Raw genomic sequence first — 24,061 nt, 5'->3', positions numbered from 1 at the left:
CAAGTTGTTCATGTCCTTCTCCATCCTTGTCATGCATAGGGGTTGCTGCTTTTGGGATTATGGCCTTCTACTTTTTTTTTTTTCAATTACTGAGATTTTTTAAAGGCTTATTTATTTTTATTTGGAAGGAAGATTTTACAGAGAGAGAAGCAGAAACAGAGATAGGTCCTCCATCCGCAGGTTCACTTCCCAACTAGCCACAATGGCTAGAGCTGAATTAATCTGAAACTGGGAGCCAGGAGTTTCATCCAGGTCTTCCATGTGCATGCAGGGGTCCAAGAACCTGAGCCAATCTCTGCTTCTTCCCTATGCTCTAAGTAGGGAGCTGGATGGGGAGTAGAGCAGCCAGGACACAATTATGGGTGTAGGATTAGCCTGCCTGCACTGACCCATAGCCTTCCACTTTTAGAGTCTAGTGTGAACTATGTTTATTTAAAAAAAAAAAAGCCCAAACTAGCAGAGCCATCAGACTTTACCCACTGTGACCAGAGTGTATGAGAGGAGGTTTTCTAAACATCTTCTTATACAGGCACTCTCAGCATTCTCACTGGCAGTTACTTTTGAGTACAACATGGGTTTGAGATGTCTGTGATCTCAGTATAGCAGAGAAAAATGTTACTTGTTTGGCAGTCACTTGTCATCTTCTCCCCAGTATGCATTCATCCATTTGTCACAATATTTTGTGGGGAGTTGTATGGAGACACTTAAGAAAAATGCTTTATTCCTGTCTTGATGATAGAAAGCATTTCTCATGGCTGGTAGCATGGTGGTAACTTCTCATTCCTTCTGGCAGTTTTTAAAGACTTATTTGACTTTGTGGGAACCTGCGGTATATCTGTAAGTCACAGTTCAAAAGTATGAGACGGTTTGCTCATTTTCAATTTTGGCAGAAAAATCTTAACTTTGACTGTGGTACTTCAAAGTTAGAGGAAACTTGGTCTTAAAAATGGATGCTGATAGGAGATGGCATTTTTAATGACAGATGTATCTATAGAAAGCTGTTAAGATGCAGATTATCCCCCCTGGGGTGGGGGAGGGAGATCAAAACTGCCAATCTATAAAATATACTCGATAGAGGAAGGCATGGAATCTATCTTTGCAAGTGCTTTGATTGCAGGGGACAGTATAGCAGCATGTGGCATCATAACCCAGAGCAGACAAATCAGCTTGATGACTTTCAAAGCCAAGAATACTGCTGCAGGCAAGGGTACTCCAGTCTAGGAGAAATTAAAACATATAGAGACTGTTATTAATTCCATATCTATTTTTGTATAGTCAAATCTGTATGCAAATCCTTAGCATCTCATTTCAGCAGATTAATCTAAAAGTGAAGAGTGTTATGTGAAGGGAATGTAATGATAAAGCTTTGCAAATGAGTAACATTGCTAAAGAAATGTGGGCTGCAAACTTGGATGCTTTTATAAAATTTGTTTTTTATACTGAGTAGAAATGGCTTTTATTTATATGCTTATTTGGAAATTATTTCAAAGAGGAAAAGCGATAGAACCAATTTCTAAGATTTTCCTTTGCAACCCTGATTTGGCAAAAGTTACAGCACTGGGCTTGTTAGCCACCTCCTGTGGTTTAACATTCTAGAGGTAATCAACCAAAGAACTAACTGGGAGTTTTAATTTAACTCCCAAGTTGTAACCCAATATCTCATTTCTAAGCATTGTCATGTGAGTAAAAAGTTGTATGAAAGAGTAAGAAATCTAATTACCAAGTGCAGATTAAGAAAAAAAGTTGGGCCCGGCGGCGTGGCCTAGCGGCTAAAGTCCTCGCCTTGAAAGCCCCGGGATCCCATATGGGCGCCGGTTCTAATCCCGGCAGCTCCACTTCCCATCCAGCTCCCTGCTTGTGGCCTGGGAAAGCAGCTGAGGACGGCCCAATGCATTGGGACCCTGCACCCATGTGGGAGACCCGGAAGAGGTTCCTGGTTCCTGGCTTCGGATCGGTGCGCACCGGCCCGTTGCGGCTCACTTGGGGAGTGAATCATCGGACGGAAGATCTTCCTCTCTGTCTCTCCTCCTCTCTGTATATCTGGCTGTAATAAAATGAATAAATCTTTAAAAAAAAAAAAGAAAAAAGTGTTACAGATGCAACTGTGGAAGCTAGTAAATAATAATTCTGAACATTAATAATTCTGAAGAACATGGAGATAAATTGTGTGCCCCTTGTTTGGGAGAGAGCATGTAATAGTTATACTCAAATCCATAGGTCGCACATTAAATCTATTATGAGCAGAGTCTGATGCAAATTTTTCAAATAGTGTCATAAAACAGATAGTTTACTTCAGTACCTATTAATTCCATGCCATATTTCTAACATGGGGAACAAAACTCTCAGTGTTTTAAAACATTGTGTGGGAACTTTATCCTCTGTTCCTTCTCAATTGAAGAAATGATTATAGGTGAGCTGGATATTAGTCTGGTGGTTATGGCTCAGATCAAAAGCACTGGCAATCATTTTAACTCTGAAGACCTGTGAGGTCTCAACAGATTTGATGATTCTTGTGTGGTTGTGCTGAGAAAGAATTATTGAACATTCCATTTTTAATCAGATAAGAAAGGGAAGGTTGGGAGCAAACATACGTCTGTATTTATTTTGACACACATCTGGATGCTACGCAGGCATTTCAGCTTCAACTTTCTTAAGTGTGTTTCCTTTGCTTTGATTTCATTTTAGAAATGAGATATTCAAGGAGAAGGCTTTCTTTGAGGTCAGAAAGCTCATTTCTCTCTGTTCTTTGTGGATTTCCTCCACAGACAAAGCTTTCGTTGATCTTAAAAGTAGTGGTAAGCTTCAGAGAGAATATAAAATAGCTCTCCAGTTAATAATAGCCATGGTCAGTTACATGAAAGATATAATCTCTTTACTGGAGTTGAGTGAGAGAGTCATGATTGGCCCGAACAGTTCCTTCCTCTTTATGTATCTATTAGTATTGATTGATTATTCCAGTTCTGTTGAGGATTAGGCACTAATCCTCTGAATCCTGGTTACCTTGACTCCTGGCTGTGCAGTTGATGGTGGAGATCTATTCAAAGCATTTGTCAAAGCACAAATTGTACTGTATGATTTTTAAAAAGATGAAGAAAAATTTACCAAAGACTACTGCCGACAGGGGAGAGAGAAACTAGAAAGTTATTTAAAACCTATTGAAATAATAGGTTTTTAATATAATGTATATATATGTTAAGATTTATTTATTTCTATTGGAAATTCAGAAAGAAAGAGATACACAGAGAGGAAGAGAAACGGAGAGGAGGAAGATCTTCTGTCTGCTGGTTCACTCTCGAAGTGGCTGTAGTGGCCAGTGCTGAGCCGATCCGAAGCTAGGAGCAAGGAGATTTTTCTGGGTCTCCCACGTGGGCATAAGGTCCCAAGGCTTGGGCTATCCTTGACTGCTTTCCCAGGCCACAGGCAGAGAGAGGAGTTGAAAGTGGGGCTGCCGGGATTAGAACCAGTGCCCATGTATGTAATATATCTATATATGTGTATAGATATATTACATATATATAACACACATATATATTACATATATATAACACATATATATTACATATATATATATTCCCCCCTTTTTTTCTAAACACGAGAGCAAAGGAATGGGATAGTACTGAAGAAGCTTTGAGGAGCAGTTGACCTATGTATGTGTTATGCATGCTCAGTTATTCCTGAGGTGGCAGATTTGGGTTATATCTCTGTGGGTAAGCTGTCTGTGTTTGTTAACTCATGACTCTCCAAGTCTGGCCCCTACCCTTCCATAGAAAGGTGGGTAGGATAGAGATAAGATGATCCCTTCCTTGATGGTTACAAAATGAGGATTCCCAGTTCCCTAAGGAAGATATTCTTCGGCTGTGGAACTGACAAGCAGCTCTTAAGATGACATGTTTCTCAAAGAAACAAAAGAATTCACAAGTTTATATTTTTGTAAAGTAAATTCTCTGAGGGCAGAGGCCTTGAGTCAATAAGCAGCAGCTTATGTTCTTCTTTTTTTAAAAGATGTATTTATTTTTTTCATTGAGAAGTCAGATTTACAGAGAGAAAGAGATACAGAAAGATCTTCCATCCCTAAGTGGTTGCAATAGCTAGAGTTGACCCAGTCCGAAGCCAGTTGCCAGGAGCTTCTTCTAAGTCTCCTATGCAGGTCCAGGGTCCCAAGACTTTGGGGTGTCCTTTACTGCTTTTCCAGGCCACAAAAAAGAAACTGAAAGGAAAGTGGAGCAGCCGGGATATGATCCAGTGCCCATATGGGATCCCAGGTGTAGCAAGGTGAGGACTTTAGCTGCTAGGCTATGGCACCAGGCTCCAAGAAGCAGCTTCTTTAAAATTTAGTTAAGGTGGAGGAATGTGAAAGCCATCCTGCATAATTCATGTAATTACATACTTTTTAAGGTTCTGATAAGAGGCTTCTTTAGTCTCACTTAACTTTCGATATTTGCTATAAAAATAATTACTACTTTTTATGATACTTATTAAAATAAGAATATTGTTTATTTTACAGTATGTAAGGCAATATTTCTGAAGGTGGATTTTGTTTTTGTTCCCGTATTACAGCTATCTATTGCCTAACAGTTAATATATACTGGTGTTATTTTTATGTTATTTTATGCTGGACCTGCATAGGAGACTTAGAAGAAGCTCCTGGCAACTGGCTTCGGACTGGGTCAACTCTAGCTATTGCTGCTGCACGTGTTGTTTTAAAGAGTTTTTCCATTTGGTGATACAAGTTAGATAGAATTAATAATCTTTTAGGTTTTATACAGCTCAGTGTATATACCACAAGCAAGAAAAGAAGTATGAGGGAAAACAGAAACTTAACTGGAAATGTGGTGATTTTTCTCTTCTTTTGGGGTCCTTCAATACATAGAAGCTCTCAAGTCTCTCAGACCTATGCATTTTCCAAGAGAATTCAAAATCGCAACAGCAGTTGTAGTGGAGAGCCCTAGATTTCTGCAGTCTAATAAGGAAGCCGTTAAGCATGCAGGAAACACAGCTAATCTGGATTAAAATGCATTGTGTCAAACACCAACTGGATTTTGAATATTTAGTATGAATAAAACAATATATCTTAATTTTCTAATTGACCTCATGTTGAAGTAATATTTGTCTATAGCATAGTAAGATTTGTTGATACATTTGAGTTCACTGTTTCATTTTATCTTTAATGTGGTTACTAGAAAATTATAGATGTGTATGTGAATTACTTTTATGATTTTTGTTATAATCTATTGGACAACACTGGCTCTAGGTGCCTTTCAATAAATAATGACTTTTGTTAGATATGGCTCTTCTGCAAGAGATATCAAGTTATCACTCTATTTCTATATGGAGTTTAGATCTAAATATGCAGTATAGGTAAGGGCAGTCGTTTCCACGTAACTATATCCCTGGCTCATACAGAGTTTGTTTCCATGTGCTGTGTTCAGCCATGCTCCCTTCCTTTGTTTTGTCATTCATTCTGACCAGGCAGACCAGCTCAGCAGAACTGGGGCTATCTCGGGTCTGAATACTTTTTGTTCAGCAGGATTGCTTCCGAAATGTTTCTTGAGAATAAAACAGCTTCAACATTAAGCTTCTTAATTATATCACGGGTTTTAAAACAGGTTGTACAAACAGATCCTCAGAATTAGCTAATTTTCCTTTAATTGTATCTCATCCTTTTGTTGAATTTTCCTATTTTTTATTCATGAGAATCTCTAACACATATCAATCTGTTACAGGTGGAGTGACTAACACAGCCCAATATCAGAACAGGCTAATGGTATATGAGCCTAACCAGGTAGGAATCCTATAACAAAATCTCATTACCTGAAAATGAATTTTAAAAGGTTTCTGCAATATTGTGCAGTATGTGGAATGCCAAGTCTACATACATACACATGTGTGTCAGGTCCATACAGAGAAAAGAAAGCATCTGGATAAACAGCCTTGTGATTCCTTCTATTTTTATTACCTTTCAGTTCCCAAAACTTTTTATGCTGTACAGCATGCTTTACTCTTTCGGTTTGCATAATGTAGAACAGATTTTGATTGTCCTGTTGCTATATCCTCTGCTATTCTCAGGAAGGAATGTGCTTATGGCACCATTGTTCTCAAATAAAATAAAATAGGTCATTTAGCTTAATGAAGCTAAAATGTCCTGGAACATTTTGCCCTTCTCTAGGTTGAGTCTGAGGTACATGAGCCTCGAGAGTGGCAATATATTTTTAAGCTAACAGTCTGGGCTTGAATGGCAAACATTTTGGTGATGCCTTTTTTTTCCTGATCATCTCTCATACATGCTTTTTGACTTTTATTTCTTCCAAGGAACTGTTTTCTTTTTTCTCTCTCTCTTTTTTTAAATAATACACACTTTTTTTATTAATTACATTGCATTATGTGACACAGTTTCCTAGGCTCTGGGATTCCCCTAACCCCTCTCCGTACCCACCGCCTCCCCCCCCCCATGGTGGATTCCTCCACCTTGGTGCAGTATTACAGTTCAAATTCAGTTGAGATTCTTTCATTGCAAGCATTTACCAAGCACAGAGTCCAGCATCTTATTGTCCAGATAAATTCAGCGGTGTCTTGGGGAGACCATCTCTGGTCCTAAGGCAGAGCTGGCAGAATACCATCCTGATTAATTTAAAGCCACAACATAACATCAACAACAATTTACAACATTATGGAGTTAATTTGCATGGTATTGAGTAACTAATATTTTTTTTAAAAATGCAAGTTCTTAACCACCTCCTGTGACTAATTCATTGACATTTCAATTTTAGTTTATACACAGAATCAGCTGCTATACACCTTAAAATGGCTATAGGGTACTATTCAGCTGTCTCGCGTCTGTTTTCATTTTAGGTTTTAGCAGTTTATAGTGTTGAAGCATTATTTTGCTGAACTTGGGCAGATTTTAGGATAGTCTAAACTGACTTATAACTCTAACAAGGCATAGGTCAACAGTTGAGGTGCGTAACAGTTTTAGGAGGGGTGTGCAGAAAAATCTTCAGTCCCTTAGTGAGGAGTAACTAATCTTTGTGTCCTACCTAGTAAGGTATGTGTGAGTCCACGCTGACCGTTTCCTGTCTGGTTCTGAGCTTTCCTTGTTCTCTGCCTATCTATTCTAATGTGTGTGTGTGTGTGTGTGTGTGTGTGTGTGTGTGTTTGGGGGGGGGGGTTCTGGAGTGACGCTGATGGTCATTGCAAGAGAGGGTGGGGATCTGAAGTTGGAACTCAGTAAGGACCTGAGAAAGCTCCTCTCCCTAGTCCCGAAGAAAGTTTACTGTTCTGTTTCTGTGGATCGCTCAGGGTTCCTGGCTGTTGTTCTGATGACCTTGGATCCTGCAAGGAAGGATTTGGGCTTCTTCCATCCCATGTGGTAGATCCAAACAGGGTTGGATGACCTCAGAGTTCTCGGCCTCTGAAGGCACTCCAATTCCCCATGGTCTCTTTGGCTGTTGGGATGTAGTTTGTGGTGCCCATACTGATAGTCCAAGGAACTGTTTTCAATTCATTTTCTCCTTCTACCAAAACATCTGTTACCTTGACGAATGTCTGTTGAATTTTACTATTTGTGTGAGTTTAGCAAAGTATTTGCATGACTATGATAATATTCCAAAAAGATTTGATCTGAGGCATCGAAATATGAAACAACAGATTGACTTTGGCAATCTGAGTTTGGATTGGCCACAAAATGTGTAGCTAGAGCGACCTCAGTGTATCTGGTATCTGTTTATTGTAATAATTACTTCATTCTGAGTTTAACCAAGCAGTTTCTGTCTGCAAATGTGTTTCCTGATGTCATTAGAAGGTGTGAATTTCATAGACCCAATGTTCATGGGTCAGCCATCTCCAGAGGAATCATTAATTGCAGTTGCTTGAATTTGGTGCACATGTGGTTAAAGAGGAAAAAGGTGGTAACATTTCTCAAATGATTTTTGCTTCATGTTTGTACACATATGCTCTTTTTAAAAATTCTGCTGGCATATTGTTTACATTGCATACTGGCAAACATCACATCTGCTTGCATCTTGCGCAGAATCTCAATAACTCTATCATTCAGCCCTGGTGCTTATTTCTCTTCTATGCCTTTGTGGAGAGTCGATAATGCCTGCCATCTGCCACAGAGCACATTGCTACCTGCTAACAGGCAGGGTTGGGGTGACCTCTGCTTCCCCACTACTGATTAGTATTCACATGCTAGCTTATTAGGAGTGACCTCACCAGGCCTCCCAGTTTCTTTGCTTTTGCAGCGGTTGGTGGCTCACCTGGCAGGCACTGTAGTAAAGGAAGCTAAAGATATAATCAGGGCATGCAAGCAGGCTTTGCAAACCAGATGGCATCCAGAATCTTGTGGCAGGGGAGTGGACTGCAAATGCAAACATTGATTCTTGACACTGTCATGACCTGTCTCACATACAGCACCTAAGAAAAGCATCATCAGTTTCAAGTTAAGTTCAGTCACTCATGTGTAGTGTATTCGAGATATTTCTCAATAAAATCTAAGAAAGTCCTGGCTACTGTATTATTAAAAAAATGTTTGACTGGAAGGAGATAACATCTTTTTTTTCAGGAGTATATCTTTAATGGAGAAATTAGATGTAAGGCAGTATATATGCTTATGGTGAATGGACAGATGTTTCTGCAAACATGTTTTTGTTACTGTTGGTTATTCTTTCCCTTACAGTTTGTGAATGGGTGAAATCCTATGAATTCAAAACATTATGTGATTGTTTTGGTTGAAATCCAAATTTTTCTTGGCAGAAAAGAAACTGGGTTCTTTCTGTGTGTTTAGTGTTCATGTCAAAAGAAAATTGATTTATTTGCCTATCTATTATTTTTCTGAAATTTATCATTAACTATTTGATTTTCATCCAATTTTGCAACGTACATGGCATTTTTCAATATGAGCTTTATTTTAACAAGAATTGAACATATACTTCTCATTACTAGTGGTGATATGGAATCTAATACTGAAGGTTTCACCATTTCTTGAAGTTCTCATATAGGTTTGTTGCTGAGCCAAATTCTTAACTCCTGCCACTGATCTGAAGAGGTTATTATGGAAAGGACCATAAATCCTCTCTCACCCCCAGCTTATCTAGGAGGCTCTGATACCTTATGATTATCACCAAGATAAATTTTAAAATGTGAACATAGATATTAGTCAGCTTTGTGTCTCTGAAATACCTCAGAGAAGCTAACTTATGAAAAAACAGAGCTTCATTTAGCTTAGATTTGGATGTACAAAGTCCAAGATCAGAGAACGCTATTGTTGTGACCTCTGGTGAGGGCTTCACAGCAGATGGTATCAGATCATAGCAGATCAATTGCATCTCCCAGCAGGAGGCAAAGAGTGGGCGGGACCAGACTTGCTCTTTTCAAAATAACTCTCTCTAGATCACAACCAAGCGATTGAGAGAGAACCACCTCACACCCCTGGTGACCAAAGGATCTCCCACTAAGTTGTACCTCTTTGGAGATCAACCACTTCCTGGGGAACAATTTCCCAATCACATGGATTCTTGGGGAGATGCACCCAAGCTGTATCAGTCTCTATTGTCATTTATTAAATGACAGATATTTTCCTAATTGCCTTGTGTGAATTAGCTTATTTAATTTTTACTACAGGTTTAGCAAGAAGGTGTAACTATCCTCATTTTACAGAGGAGGAGATAGGTACAGAGAAGTTCAGTAGATTGCTCAGTGTCACACTTGAGTCATAAACTCAGGCATGAATTATAAACTCAGGGCTGGCATTATGACGTTCCAGGCTCCTGACTTCAGCCATATCACCCAGACCATTATGGCCATTTGAGGAGTTAGCTAATGGATGAAAGATATCTCTTCCCCAGCCCCCTCTCTCTGTATGTGTGTTTGTATGCATGTGTGTGTTTCTGTAACTCTTTTAAATACATACATACATGCATACATACATACATAAATCTTTTAAAATGAACCATGCTTCTGAATCCAGATGTTATTTTTAATCATTATATGATTATACATAATGTCCTTAGTTTTGTGCTTTCACTGTTAATTTGCATGAATAACTTTTTTGAAGTGGATAAGATAACCACCATAAAAATTTCAGTTCCCCTTACAAAATGTATGGTGGCCTATGAGCTACAACTTGATAAGAAGAAATGCTATATATAAGTAGAGAAGAAGATTAGAAGCTGTGGTTGTTCTGTACCTGTCCTTATGTTAGAATCTCATGCCTTTCAATATGTGTAAACAACAAATGTGACTGATAAACATTAGGGTTGCTGTACTTACGACACCTGCTGTTGTTATCTGTTATGGACATCTATTAACAAAAAGCACTTGATTTTCTTTTCTCAGAACAAGTGGATAAGCCGTAGCCCCATGCTACAGCGGAGGGTCTACCATTCCATGGCTGCTGTCCAAAGAAAGCTCTATGTTCTTGGAGGCAATGATCTGGACTACAATAATGACCGGATTCTTGTGCGCCATATAGATTCTTACAACATAGACACTGATCAGTGGACACGCTGTAATTTCAACCTGTTGACTGGCAAGTACCTTTGGTTAAGTAAACCAGGCAAATCAGAGATTCAAGAGACTGCCAGACACATTTTCTTACACACCTTTAATGCTTTTTTAAGTGTGTAGTGGTTAACCACAGAAGTGTGTTTTCTTTGTGTTATGAAACCAGACTCATTCAGGTGGCTTAGCATCTAGGTTCCCTGATGCCACTACTACCCCTAGGTTCTCTAATGGCTGTTAGCTTTGTGTATGTTCTCCCGTGACTAGGAGGGTCATGCCAAGTCCACTATCATTGGTATTTACATAGGAACTTTGAAACAAGTAAAGAGAACTAAGCACTGAAGGAGTTATCACTTTTATAAAAGCAGTTTATTGTTGGCTGGCCCCAGCATTTAGCGTTCTTTTATTTCTTGTGAATTCAGAGGCATCTTCATTATTTCTCATTGTCAGATATTATTTCTCACTGTTTTCTACAAACAAATCTATCAATTATTTTTGTGAGGTTAGCTGCCTCTCTGAACAAGCAGAAGAAGTTGATCATGAGATATACTAGCCATGGCCCAACCTCATCCCAAAAGTGAATGAAAGATAGCAGTAGGCAGCTTATCCATGATACTTCTTTACAGAATTGAATTTTTTTTTTCTGTCCCTTGTCAGCTTGTGTTATTGACATTCCTTTCAGGGCTGCTTGAATAACTGGAAAATCACAAACTCACAATGGTGGTTTGGAATAGTTCCTGAAGACATCTTCGTATGCCAAATAGGCTCTCAGTTATTCACAGCTGCTGTAGGGAGAGTAAGAGTAGCAGCACAGGTTATGTAACTGGAGGCTTAGCTGCTTTGTGGTGTTCTTGGCTTTGACAAATGATTTTTGAGGCCCACCTCCAATGACTCTTAAGTTGTAACCCTTGATCCCTGATTCTGTGATTCTACCTGCTGGAAGAGTCAGTTTATTTATTACTCCAGTCAATCCTGTGTCAGCCCATCAATAAAATCAGAATACTTCACTCTCTGATAGCCTCCAGGGAAGAATATGTGGTACTGAGATATTCTGCCTTCTTTTTGAATTGGGAAGACAAACCTTTCATCATCGTGGCGTGTCAGTATCTGGAGGATTATCCAAGTTGGTCCCAGCTCAGGAACTTTAATACAATATTAAAACTTATGTGTATGTAAAGAAAGGGCAGTGTTATCCATTTTTGCTACCATTTGTCTTTATTTTGGTTATGGCTTTGTCTTATTGGCTACTTGGAGTTGCAGCTGTTATTTTAAAAATACATGCACTTTCCTTAATTGCATTTGTGGGTACAAGGGATATCTTTATTTCTAAAATATATCATATTCCTGTAGTATAAATCAATTCTATAGAAAATAGGACACAACTCTTAGTTCCATGTCACTTACCATTGCTGTGTTTTAATTTTATTATTACTAGCCTGGCTGGTTAGTAAGTGCCTTGGCCTGGTTCTGATCTGACATAGACTTATTCTGTGAGAAACAATAGCTAGGTCTTCTTAGAAGTGGGAGCTAGGATGTAGTTGCTACAAAAATCCGATGGAGTGTACAAGCCAGCTACAGGAGGAAACTGTATTCCTCAGTGACAAAAGATTTAATGAAAACACGTGAGAAATGGATTTGTTATTTCTTTTTATTCAATTAGGTCAGAATGAATCTGGAGTTGCTGTCCATAACGGGAGAATATATTTAGTTGGTGGATATTCAATTTGGACAAATGAGCCTCTGGCTTGTATCCAGGTGAGTGGTTGAAGTTGCTTTAAAGTTTGCTCCAGAGGACCAGCAAAGTCATGTTTTGCAGTGCTATTCATGAAGGAAGAGATATATACATAGAGACAGCGGCTCCTGATTTCATGTTGTGTATAGCTAGCTCAGCCACAGAACTTCATCCTGCATCCTAAAAATAAGTGACTGAGCATTCCTGGAAATAAAGCTGGGGAAGAAGCTTTGAAAATATATGGGATAGGGCCCGGTGGCGTGGCCTAGCTGCTAAAGTCCTCGCCTTGAAAACCCCGGGATCCCATATGGGCGCCGGTTCTAATCCCGGCAGCTCCACTTCCCATCCAGCTCCCTGCTTGTGGCCTGGGAAAGCAGTTGAGGACGGCCCAATGCATTGGGACCCTGCACCCGTGTGGGAGACCCGGAAGAGGTTCCAGGTTCCCGGCATCGGATCGGTGCGCACCGGCCCGTTGCGGCTCACTTGGGGAGTGAAACATTGGATGTAAGATCTTCCTCTCTGTCTCTCCTCCTCTCTGTATATCCGGCTTTCCAATAATAATGAAAAATCTTAAAAAAAGAAAGAAAGAAAGAAAGAAAATATATGGGATATATGTTGAAAATGTGGAAACTGGAATACCTGTCCCTTGATTTTAAACCAAAAACATCTAAAAAGCTTGGCGATAACCCCTCCTCAGCCCCAGAGGCATTGTGAATGTCTCCTTTCTACGTCATTGCCTTGTTTTCTGCGTCACGATATTTTTTCCTGCTTGCCGCTGCAGACGTGCTCTTTCTTCCTAACAGAGGCTGTGAGCATTTCTTTGAATCGACATCCTCTGCTCCAGAGAGTAGCCTTGGCACATGGATATGCAAGCAGCCCAGAATGAGCAGTTCCCCAGTGTGGACTTTTATAACAGCAATACTTTTTGTTAATATGCATACTTAAGGCAGTATTCCTATTATTATTTTATAATTCTTACCATGATTTTTTACGTGTTCTCTGATAAAATATTCACATCAGTCCTAACTTGTTACCCAGAAAAGTATATTCTTATAATTCACAGTCTTACCTCATTTTTGTAGGAAGATTTTTTACAACTGCTGCAATATTGTAATAGTTGCAGAATCAAGCATTTTAGTTCTTCTAATCGAATCTCAAATGTATATAAAGAAACTTTCCCACCTTGTCTAAGTTTTAAAAATCACTATTGTGTAGTTGGGTTATTTTTAATTAAATCTGCCTTTATATTCATATTGTCTCTTGATTTGTTTTGCCAAAGGTTTGGCTGCAAACCTAAACATAGATGTATTATTCATACAGATCAGATAGTAGATCTGGCAAGAGTAGGGTTGATATGAGAATATAGCATAGTTAACAAGCTTATTAGAATGGATGTGAGCTTTGCCTTGAACTGTTGAAGAGGATGCATACGTGGCACATGTAAAAGAACCAAATATATTCCACTGTTAGGGAAGGAAAACAATGATAAATTTTAAAAATGAAGTGTTACACATCTTTAACGCAATGTAATTAAGCTGGAACCTAACAAAAACCTAAATTCCTATGCATGGGTACTTGGAAAAGTTTTTGGAAGTGTGTATGAAAAACTATGCAGCGATTGCATGCCCTTTTTCATGAAAATGCCTTTATTTTTAATTAAACTTTTTCATGAATATTTTGAAGTACTCTTATCTATCTGTAAATAATAAAATGCATTGCTGCATAACTTACAGTAAATTCAAAGAATAAAAATGAGAAAACTAATGCAGTAGAAATGGATAATACATTAGAAAAATATCAAACACACACAAAAAAGTAAGATTTTAAGGGAGTTAATGGAAAGACACTTTGTTCTAGATGGTTCTTTTTTTAATTAATTAATTTATTTATATTTTATTGATTACATTGTTATGTGACACAGTTTTATAGGCATAGACAGTTCTTTTTTCTTTTTGGATCACAAAAAATGAGCAAATTGCTTTCTCTAAAAAAGCATTTCTTTCAGTCTTTATTCCATCATGTGTTTGGCAGTATTCATAGTCTTTCAGTTTTTTTAATTGTTTACTTTCAAATTTAGTAAAAAGAAAAAATTGAACTGGGTGACAGGCAGTGCTCTAGAGCGCTAGCAATGTGTAAGTGGTGATGGTTGGCTTTTCCTGACTGTATGTGCAAGTCAGTGAAGCAAAGTTGCCAAACATGATTGTGTCCTGCTGAAAATGAGCACAAGCGAAACTGCACATTTCTAAATATATTCATGGGTAGGTTTCCACCCATTTTAATATCCAGTTGGTTCAAAAATAGAAACAAGTCTAAATCCTAACATCGTTAGAAAATACTCCAGACAGACTAGAGATCTCTTTTTTACATCTCCTGTTTTAGAATAGTTATAATGTTAGCTTAGACACAGAAACAATTTTTTAAAATGCTGAAACTAGAAATCTTTAGAGTCATATCATTTGTTCTTTGCCCCCAATGAGGTTTTCTTAGACTGACCACTAAGCATATGCAGTAATTAGTTGCCAATGTCTGGTCGTTCCCAAACAAGGAACTATCTTGAAAAGATGAAGGGGAACAACTGGCTATTTTAACCCAGATGATGTTAAAGGGCATTCTTAGGATTAAACTAATTTCTTTTTAAAAAATTCTTTATTTAAAAGAGTTATACAGGTGGGTCTCAGGACAGGGCGTCTCATGCCTGGATCCCAGACGCCAGCCACCATGTGCACGTGGTGAGCTGTCCCTGGGCCTGCCTGGGCTCAGGGGGCTGCTCCCTTCGGGGTGAGTACACCAAGGGGGGAGGTCTCTGTGACTGGGCAAATCCGGGGCCCACCCGCCACCCCCATTGGGCAGTGAATGGGATTGGGGAGGGGCATGACCTTGGGCCTGGGAGTTTAAACTTCCACCAGCCTGTTGGCTGCTGGTGGGTCTCAGGACGGGGCGTCTAATGCCTGGATCCAAGACACCAGCCACCATGTGCACATGGTGAGCTGTGCCCAGGTGGTCAGTGCACCATTAGGTGCCAGGCTCCGCCTGCTGGCTGCTTAGGTAGCTCCAGGTTGAACTCACTGAGCTTTAGGACATAAACCAATGATAGATTCCCAATGACAGTAACTCTTGCTTTGAAAAACTTGTAATCACTGAACAATGCTGACTACCAAATACCAGTCCATGCAAAAGCTATGGCTTGGGGCTTGTCCAGCAGAATCATGTCCTATTACCTGGCATGATGATGGATCAGGAGAAGGGCCACATTAAGCAGGGCCATTACATTAACTAGCACTCGAGAACCATACCCAGGTGAGGATTCTGTGAGGGATGTGTGGGTCAAACCCTGTGGAAATTCTAGCCCCACTGGTTAGCTCGAGGGTTGGAGTGGTGATGGACTAAGCTAGGTGTGACCAAGGAGCCTGCCATCAATCATAGGTAAAGGAACCGACAACAGTCTGGATTGGTCAAGGCAGCAGCACCCGAATGTGCACCCTCAATAGGGTATGGGGTGGGCCGGGCTGCAACATTCACCAGCTCATACAAGGCCAAATGGAAGGCCAGACTTCGCCGGAACCTGGCCTAAACCCAATGGCATGTATAAAAACTGGGTCTGGGAGTGGATTAAGTGGAGGAACTTAGGAAATTCCCTTGGCGAGTCATAGCTCCCATTGGTGAACATGTAGTCCAGACCTGGGGGTCGGACAAGCTGGGCAAAGTAGCTCCAACAGCTGGGTAATGAGTCAATTGGTAATGGAACAGGGTGGACGGGCAGGACTGAGCAAATCTTAGCCCACAAGCCAAACTAGAGACCAGGATGGAGCACAGGTCATGCCGAGCTAGGCTCTTGCACCTACTGGTCTGCATGAGCCAGGAACGCTAAGCCACAGTGTCTAAGGCAGAGGTCGGGACAAATGAGGGACTGAGCCAAGCTGAGTCAGAGCAACCACTGGCAGGTGCGTGATCTATGGCTGGGAACAGGCCCAGTTGGGGAGCTAAGGGGACACCCTAGCTGGGTTGAGGTTCCCACCAAGGGGTGCGTGTGCTGGAATGGGGGCTGTGTTCTGATCAGGATACAGTTGTAGTCTCCCTTGGCACTAGTGTGAACTGGGATTGGATGCACCGAGCTGGGTCATACTCCAACACCCTTTGGTGTCCTGGAGGACCAGGGTAGATGTGGGATGGACTAGGCAAGGTCTCAACCGCTACTGAGCCATGTGTGAGCCCTATGTGGGTGTGGACGAGCCATGGCTGGGCTGAAACATCCAACAGCAAGGACCAGTTTGGGTTGAAGGCCAGTCAGGAAACGCCACTGTTCCTGCTAGGACAGGAGGTGAACTGAGTAGGGATGACTCAGGGACCCACTGGTATGCGCAAAATCTGGCATTGGGAGAGGTTCTGATGGAGGAGCCTGGGCAACTCCTCTGGCAGGACACAGACCTGGCAGGTAAGTGCAAGAAGCATGATAGGAAACAGCTCAGAACAGGCCATGGAAAGTTTCCCACTGGCATACATTTGGCATGGGTTGGGGGCATACCAGGCTGAATCGGTTCACGTCATCCATTGGCAAATCCAAGCACCAGAACAGTGTGGGTCGAGCCGGGTTAGGTCGCTACAAAAAGTAGTGCACAATACGGAATGCCAAGGTGAGGTTGCCTGTACCGGATTTGACTGCAGCACCCAACCAGCACACATGAGAACCAGGAATGGAGTGGGCAGAGCCGGCAGGGGAACAAGGGGTGGTTCCCTTGCTGGACAGCTACTCCCACTGGAGAGTGTGAGCTGGGATGGGGCAGACCAGACTGGGTAGGGCTACAACACCTGTGCCCCTCATGTGGACTAGATTAGGGAAAAGCCAGGCTGGGCTGATTATTCCTCCTGGTGCAAACAAAATTAGAGTGGGTGAGGGTTGTTTGGGCTTAGCCACAGCATCAGCTGGCAGAAGCTGGCACTGGGGTCTAATTCTGAAAAGTCAAACCACAGAACTACCTGGAGAGTACATAATCCGGGAGTGGGAGAGGCCTGGGAGGGAAATAGTGGGCTCCTCTCTCTTAGGTTACCACCCCCCATGAGAGGGCACGAAAACTAGGAAAAGGGCTGGGGTGGCTAGACAGTGAGATACCCAACAGCATCTGTGTGGGCTGCATAGTGGAGCTGGTTTGATAGAACAAAGCTTTAATACCCATTGACATGTATGAGAGCAGAAGGGGTGTGGGACAGACTGGACTAATCTGCTACACATACTGGCAAACCAGGGAGGGGACGGGCATGGTGCGGGTTATTGTGGGTCGCTCTGACCAGGCTGCAGCTCCCACTGGCTGATGCAAGGGCCGAGAATGTGCTGGGCAGAACCAGGCTGGACTGCAAACACGCGTTGATTCCAGTGCAACTCAGGACTGAAAACAGAACCAACCCAGCAATTGCAACCAGCAGCTGATCAGGGCGATGGACTGTGTCAGGCCCTGTACTTGCTAGTACATACAAGAATCTGGTCTGAGAATGCCTCAGACAAAGTTTCTTTGGAGATCTCCCCCATTGAGCTTTCAGACTCAGAACCCTAGCCAAGAAAAGACAGAAGACAGAACAGGTCAATCAACCATCTCAGCTATATGTTGGCAGCGAAATACGGGGCAAACAGAGATTCTATGATGGACTATGTCAATCAGTGGATTCTTCAAAAACCTCATCGTGCTTGGAGTGGCAAGATTGGCAGTGATTCAAAACTGGTGAACTATCAAAACTACTTGAGCAAGAACCTGGGAGCATGCCCTACATCGGGGACCTGGGGTGGGTGGGAAATTGGGTGGGCCTTCTCCCTTAATACCCCCCTTTAAACATGAAGGAGACAATATGGAAATAATAGTCTTACCCACTTTCCTATAGTCCTTGAACCTTTTTACCCTAATTAACTATGTAAAGATTGTTAAAAATATAATAAAAAATAAATTAAGTAATTTAAAGAGTTATACAGAGAGAGGAAGACACACACACACACATACACATAGATCTCCCATCTGCTAGTTCACTTGCTAGGTGGTCACAATAATTAGGGCTGGGCCAGGTTGAATCTAAATGCCAGGCACTTCTTGGACTCCCACAGGGATGCTGGGGCCCAACCTCTTGCACCATCTTCTGTTGTTTTTCAGGCTTATTAGCAGGAAGCTGGATAGGAAGTGGATCAGCCAGGACTCAAACTGGTGCCCATACATGATGATGATGTTTCAGGCAGCAGCTTACTTGTTACACCTCAGTGCTGGCCCCCAAATTAAAATGATTCTAAAAGGGATTCAGAAATGTGTAATCAGAGCCTTTTTGGTGGAATATATTTTATTTGTGACAATATACATTTTCCTTTTTAAAAAAAGGTTCAGCATTATGAGCACTTCTATATTCTTGTAGCCATTTTGATGAACAAAATCCTCTTTGCAAATGTCACGTTTTCTTTTGGCTAGTATACTGGTCCTACAAAGCACAGCTAAAGTCCATGTAAATTTTTTTCTTTCAAAAATGTTTATTTGAAATGTAGAGTTACAAAGAAGGAGTGGCAGAAAGAAAAATCATCCATCTGCAGGTTCATTCCCCAAATGGCTGCATTGGCCAGAGTTGAGATGATCCAAAGCCAGGAACCAGGAGGCAGGAGCTTCTTCCAGGTCTTCCAAATAGGTGCAGGTGTCAAGTACTTAGTTCATCCTCTGCTGCTTTCACAAGTCATTAGCAGGGAGCTGAATCAGAAGTGGAACAACCAAGACATGAACCAGGGCCCATATGAGATGTTTGTGCCATAGGTAGAGGCTTGGTGTACAATACCCTAACACTAGTCCTAAATCTTTAAAAGCCTTTACTCGTAATAGGTGAGGTATTCATCTATATGAACAAATGGTTTCTCACTTAAAGAAATGTTTGGGGGACCGGAGCTGTGGCATAGTGGGTAAAGCCGCCACCTTGAGCACTGGTATCCCATATGTGCATTGAATCAAGATCCAACTGCTCTACCTCTGACCCAGCTCCCTGCCAGTCTGCCTGGGAAAGCAACGGGAGATAATCCAAGTGATTATACTCCTGCATCTATATGGGAGACCTGGAAAAAATTCTTGCTTTCTGCTTTTGGACTGGCTCAGCTCTGGACGTTGTGGTCATCTGGGAGTGAACCAACAGAGGCAATATCTCTGTGTTTCCCTCTCTCTCTGTAGCACCACCTTTGAAATAAATAAACTTTTTAAAAAAGAGATGTTTGGATTAGGTAGATAGTAGATAAGTAGTTAGGCAGATAACAGGCATCATGTATGTTTCATTTTATTTACAAATGATTAATAACTGTATTATCAATCTATTCTGAGTGCAGGCTCATATTTTATGGATGACTACAGATATATTTATTTTGGTGCATTAACAGTAAACATCTAGCAAAATGTTCAAAACCAGGTCTCTACTTTGCTGGAAAAAATATTCAATAGACAATCAAGATAATGGGAGAATGGAGTGGCATTTGTTAAGAAGTGTTGGTTAGACATTATAAATTGCCAAGTATGTCATCAGATTGAAAATTACCAGGGAGGAGCTGGCATTTTGGCACATTAAGTTAAGCTGCCATTTCTGGCATCCAATATGAGCATTGGTTTGAGTCTTGGCTGTTCCACTTTAATCCCACTCCCTTCAGAGCCTTATGTAACTCAAGGTTCCTTGCTTTGGCCTGTTCCAGTACTTTTTGTGGCTAATTGGAGAATGAGCCAGAGGATGCAGGACTCTCTCTCTCTCTGTAACTCTGTCTTTTAAATAAATAAGTCTTAGTACACAAGAGTGGTGGAGAAAATTGTGTAATACTAAAAATACTTGAGTTTAAATATTTATGTCATAAGATGAAAATATGTAATCTTTAATCTAAAATTAAAGATCATTAATCCAAAAACATAGCTGATTAATGAAAGTCACACTTAAATATTTGATTGTTACAGAAATATCTAGAAGACTAAAATCACTTTTTGACTTAAAAAATACCAGCCAATGATCTGTCTCATTCAATTATACCCTCTGGACCCAGATCCAGGCTCGTTTGTCATTTGAGATGGAGCTCATTCGCTGTGTTGAAAGCACTATTTTATTTTCTGCTTCTGTTCTGACTTAGCAGACTATTTGATCTATCACAAGGAAATCCCAACCAAAACAATAGTGAAGATGCTCTTGAATTAATACTTGCTTAGAAACTGACATTTGCACTTGTTAGTAATAGACTGAGAATTTCTAGCCAAAAAATGAAGGTCCTCTTGTTTATACAGTGGGTATGCAAGCAAATGTCTGGCACAGAAATTTGACTCTAATCTGGTGTGCTGTGGGTGACAAGTAGCATATAAGGGAGCAGCTGCGTAAGTGTGCAAGTGATTAGTCTGTGTTTCCAGATCACCTCTACTGTTCTCTTCATTTACTATTATTTCGTTTTAGCTGGAGGATATGCTGCCAAGCTGGCACCAGCTTCTCCCAAATGCATTCTTTCTGCCAGTTAACAGGGGAGTGTCTGGGAGAAAAAACTGTCAATGCTTCCTTTTCTCGTCTCAGATTAAATACATTACATCTGCTTAACATATGCAGTCTCTGTTGGCCCTAGGAACCAGACAAAAGCTCTTTGGAGGATTACCTCATTGGTACTTTGCTTCTTAAAAATGACACAGCTGAGGGGATGGCTATCATAACTGCACAAATTCATTGCTGTTTCTTGGTTGCATCTTTAAGCTCAAATACTGGTTCTGCACTTACTAGACATATTTCCTAGAGCAAGCCACTTCATTTTTTCTGCATCCGTTTATTGTCAACCGAAGACAGTGTGTAACCTTAAATACTTGGGATAAATTTTTAATGATCTCAAATATACTCTGATAGAATATTACTCAAAAACCCCATTCAGAATTCCCTTGTTCTCAGGGAGGTAGAATGGCATTTGTCAAACTTTTCTTAAAGTTCCTTTAGGGACATTAAATATATATAAAAATAAATGTTTGAAGATGAGTAAGATTCCCAGGATGATGTCTCAGTGGCTAAATCTTAGCCTTGAATATGCTGGGATCCCATAAGGGCTACTCCACTTCCCATCCAGCTCCATGCTTATGGCCTGTGAAAACAACAGAGAATGGGCCAAAGCCTTGGGATCCTTCACACTGCATCAGGATCTGGAAGGGCCTCCTGGTTTCTCATTAGCTCAGCTCTGGCCATTGTGGCCAATTGCGGAGTGAACCAGCAGACAGAAGATCTTTCTCTCTGTATCTCTTTTTCTCTATAAGTCTGCCTTTCCAATAAAAATAAATCTTTTAAAAACTTTTAGATAAATAAAAGAGATTTGCATTGCTTGTAAAAATGATACTGCTAATGGATATATAAATTAATCAAAGGAAACAGAGAAACTTCATATTTAGTTGTAAGTGCATTGTAAATCAGCAGCGACAGAGTATGTTGTTCAGTCAATGGTTGTGACAACTAAATGTCCTTTTGGAAAAAAAAAATAGAAGCTTTATCTCTTTTAAGACTTAATGATTTTCTCATTTAGTAACCTGGATCTTCAAATTTTAAGGATTCCTTTCATTTATAATTTAAAACTCAAGCGTCAGTCACAGAGGTGCTTGACAAAGGCAGGAGAGGGAACAAATTAGAGGACACCAAGAGGTCTGTGGTATGACTACTGGGGATGCCAACTTGTAGAATACAGCCAAAAGAAAGGGGACCAAAGGTGGATAGATAGCAGGAGAGCAATGCTGACAGCTTTTAGTTTATTTACAATGAAATCATGGATTCAAGAAAGTAAAGGTTTAACTGAAGCTGGAGGAAAGCTGAATACAGAGTTTTTTTTTTTTTTTTAAAGATTTATTCATTTTATTACAGCCAGATATACACAGAGGAGGAGAGACAGAGAGGAAGATCTTCTGTCTGATGATTCACTCCCCAAGTGAGCCGCAACGGGCCGGTGTGCGCTGGTCCGAAGCCGGGAACCTGGAACCTCTTCCGGGTCTCCCACGCAGGTGCAGTGTCCCAATGCATTGGGCCGTCCTTGACTGCTTTCCCAGGCCACAAGCAGGGAGCTGGATGGGAAGTGGAGCTGCCGGGATTAGAACTGGCACCCATATGGGATCCCGGGACTTTCAATGCAAGGACTTTAGCCGCTAGGCCACGCCGCCGGGCCCAAATACAGAGTTTAAGACGACTGAGGACTAAAAAGAACCCAATGACTTTGACAAAAGTGATGAGAACGCCTTTCATGAAGATTTTCTAGTAAAAAGAGCAAGCCAGATTCAGTCAGCTGACAGCAGGCTCAGACTAACAGCAAAGCTGTGCCATAGAGGAGATGAACTCCAGCTTGAGCGGGAAGTAAACTGGGGGACAATTTCCAGAACCAACTAAACTAATTTGAGCTTATTGGGAAGCTGTATTGCATGTGCCAGACACTATGATGTCACCAGTTTCACAACAAAGATATAAATTCCTGTTTTCATTTTATGGATAAAGATTTGTGAGTCAATATTATGATACTAACATCAGCTAATTTGGGCACATTATTTCAGCAGACTGCTTTATTAGGTGAGGATATTGCTGCCTACCTTGTCACTGATTCTGAAGAACAATTGTAAATGTATGTGATACATAGTACCAAGTGTACACTAACTTAGTAAAACTCAGTATTTCTCATGCCATTCTAGCACGGGAAAACCCAAGATTTGGTGGTGATGGCATATGTGAACTTAAATCAGGCTCCTTTTCATGTATATGTAGATTTGAGCAATGATTTTTGACATATAAGCTTCTTCTCTTCTTTTGTAGGTATTGGATGTAAGTAGAGAAGGCAAAGAAGAAGTATTCTATGGGCCTACACTACCCTTTGCTTCTAATGGAATAGCAGCATGCTTCCTTCCAGCTCCATATTTCACATGCCCTAACCTTCAAACTCTTCAAGTGCCTCATCACAGGATTGGCACCATTTGAAAAGCCAATGCTCAGTTAATAACCATATGAACAAAACAGGAAAAACAAAGGCTTGACTTTTGGATACTGGGCATGAAAAGACTCAAGTGTTCAATGCTTCCTTGTCTTGTTTCATAGTCTTCTACTTAGATAAATATTAGCAAAAAATCAAGTTTTCTAAAATACATTATAGAAAATTCCTGTCACCTTACTCAACGTATGTCAGCATACAATATGTATGACTTTTATTGTCATGTAGCTTAATGCCAGGTTAACAGTGCATTGTTGTTCCATTAGTCTTTAAAAGCATTCTTTGTACACTTTTTCTAATCAGTGCTGTCCAGGACATGACTCTTGCCAGTAAGGCAATTTATTTTACACAGTGACATTAATGATTTTAAATAGCAAACTTATATCCTTAGTTTCTTCACTACTTAAATCTGGACTTATAATTTTTTCTTTTTAAAATCTAACATTATACAGCCTGCTCAGTAGACTCAGCATTATGACACCATAAATTTTTAAGTACCATATTTTATTCAAGGTGTTACGAATAATAGAAATACAATGTAATAGCAGTTGGAACATTCAGATTTTTCACCTGGGTTATTTTGACCTATGGTCAGAACCTTAGGTCAGTACTTCTATTTTCCCACCTTTTAAGGAGAGTAATCACTGATTTCCATATTAATTCATATGAGAATTAGGCAGCTACTTTTTAAGTTCTTCACCTAAGAAAAACTCAAATGATAAGGCAGCTTACTGTCTTAACAACTTTGCAAATGATGTAGATTATTTTTAAAGTTTCAACACTACTAGATAGAACCTGGGAAACAAGCTGTGGGATTCTGAAAAAAGCATCTGAGACACACTAATTAGGAAGAAAGGGAGTTTACTAACAGCAAAGAT

General features: G+C 40.5%; 1 protein-coding gene across 1 annotated transcript in view; it reads left to right on the top strand.

Moving 5' to 3' along the window:
* KLHL32 (kelch like family member 32) overlaps positions 1–23,437 on the top strand; it is a 202,836-nt gene extending 179,399 nt beyond the window's left edge. Inside the window, exons 8-11 of the mRNA XM_004580366.3 lie at positions 5,724–5,782; positions 10,333–10,525; positions 12,158–12,252; positions 23,012–23,437. Of these exons, the coding sequence (XP_004580423.1) occupies positions 5,724–5,782; positions 10,333–10,525; positions 12,158–12,252; positions 23,012–23,173 (509 nt within the window). The 3' untranslated portion in view covers positions 23,174–23,437. The remainder of the gene's footprint in view (positions 1–5,723; positions 5,783–10,332; positions 10,526–12,157; positions 12,253–23,011) is intronic.
* The last annotated feature ends 624 nt before the right edge of the window (positions 23,438–24,061 follow it).

Source organism: Ochotona princeps, chromosome 1, assembly GCF_030435755.1.
Source record: "Ochotona princeps isolate mOchPri1 chromosome 1, mOchPri1.hap1, whole genome shotgun sequence".
Taxonomy (NCBI): domain Eukaryota; kingdom Metazoa; phylum Chordata; class Mammalia; order Lagomorpha; family Ochotonidae; genus Ochotona; species Ochotona princeps.
The sequence above is the reverse complement of the archived record's forward strand: the minus strand, read 5'-3'. Positions and strand labels throughout refer to the sequence as shown.